The sequence below is a fragment of the Poecilia latipinna genome, unplaced genomic scaffold (assembly GCF_001443285.1).
Source record: "Poecilia latipinna isolate Pla-1442-1.1 unplaced genomic scaffold, P_latipinna-1.0 Scaffold1523, whole genome shotgun sequence".
NCBI classification, from domain to species: domain Eukaryota; kingdom Metazoa; phylum Chordata; class Actinopteri; order Cyprinodontiformes; family Poeciliidae; genus Poecilia; species Poecilia latipinna.
In genome coordinates, this window is record NW_015114139.1 from 31,833 (window position 1) to 33,239 (window position 1,407).

The following is a 1,407-nucleotide window of genomic DNA, read 5'->3' on the forward strand; positions in this document are numbered from 1 at the left end:
TCCTTCCTTCCTTCCTTCCTTCCTTCCTCCCTCCCTCCCTCCTTCCCTCCCTCCTTTCCTTCCCATCTTCCTATCTTCCTAAAGGTTGGACTGACTCATTTCAAAAAGAATCAGAAAATGCTAAAATATAAGAAAAATGCTATCATAAAGCACTGAAAGACATTTTGAATGGGAGCTCCATAATTTCATGCCATTGAGCGTCGATCGTATTCATTTAAGTCAACAATAGAGAATCTATAATTTGCATGATAAAGCAGATTTGAATATGCTGTATTAATTTAAATATGCTCTGCCATCTTCATCTTTGATGAAGGATTTCCCATCTCAAATGTTGTGAAATATTGATTTCGTAGCTCAAAGTTTTCATTATTAGCCACATTCCATCCTCTCGCAGAATTTTTTCTATCCTCTTTTCCCTCCTGCATTTACCCACTCAGGTTTCCACTTCAGTCTTTTATGCCTCCCTCTTTGCATATCATGTGCCCTCCCACGTCTGTGTCAGTGGTTGTGTGCATGCATGTGTGTACTGTATACAAATGTGCACACATACACACACACACACACCTACACACACACACACACCTACACACACACACACACACACACACACACATACTGCGGTGTGTTTGTTGAAAATCTAAACACTATAATTACTAAACATTTCTAATCTTCTCAGCCCCCCTTCACTCCAGTAAGGCTCCTCTCTTAAAGAAATGAAATACTGTTGCTATTGCGCTAACACACATTCGAACTGCTACTGCTAAAGCACACAGCAGCGTCTATTTAGTACGACGGACATAATTTACTAAAGACACTCATGCTGCAGCCCTCTGGCCACTGAAGAACCACTGGGCTGGGATCGAGTAGGCGGCTTTGTACACGGTGCGTCATATATTTAGCAGATTTTCCAGGTTGTCAGCTGAAGGCAGAGCATACCTACACCACAGAGAATAAAATTCTGCTTTTTAACATCCATGTGTGTTTCAACACTTCCAGAGGCACTCCAAGTCCAGGCTGGCATGTCAAAGCGTGGAGAAGGAGGAGGAGGTCCAGGAAAGGTCCGGGAGAGAGGCTGGCGGACAATTCAACAGGTGACCTTTGAACTGCTTCACCACAACGCTCAGTGGCGCCTCCAGAACATTTCGTACGGGTGGCCGGACGGGGCCACTGAAAAGGAAGCATAGAGCATCAAAAAATGAATCAAGTCTTTTATTTAAATAATGTTAAAAATCCCAAACTGTCATCAGCATAGAGTGAATTCTGCTTCTTAGTTTACACACATTATGACTTCTAATAACATTTTTGCCATTCATACTTATATATAGTAGGATAGATATTCATATTCACAAATAGACAAGTAATTTTTTTATTTATACAATTGGAAGCCAGACACTAGAATTAACATAA

At 41.2% G+C, this 1,407-nt stretch overlaps 1 protein-coding gene across 1 annotated transcript in view; it reads left to right on the top strand.

Annotated features, from left to right (window-relative positions):
* LOC106963346 (1-phosphatidylinositol 4,5-bisphosphate phosphodiesterase eta-1-like) overlaps positions 1 to 1,407 on the top strand; it is a gene marked incomplete at its 5' end in the record, with an annotated part of 45,514 nt that overhangs the window by 28,134 nt on the left and 15,973 nt on the right. Inside the window, one exon of the mRNA XM_015058211.1 lies at positions 997 to 1,091. Within this exon, the coding sequence (XP_014913697.1) occupies positions 997 to 1,091 (95 nt within the window). The remainder of the gene's footprint in view (positions 1 to 996; positions 1,092 to 1,407) is intronic.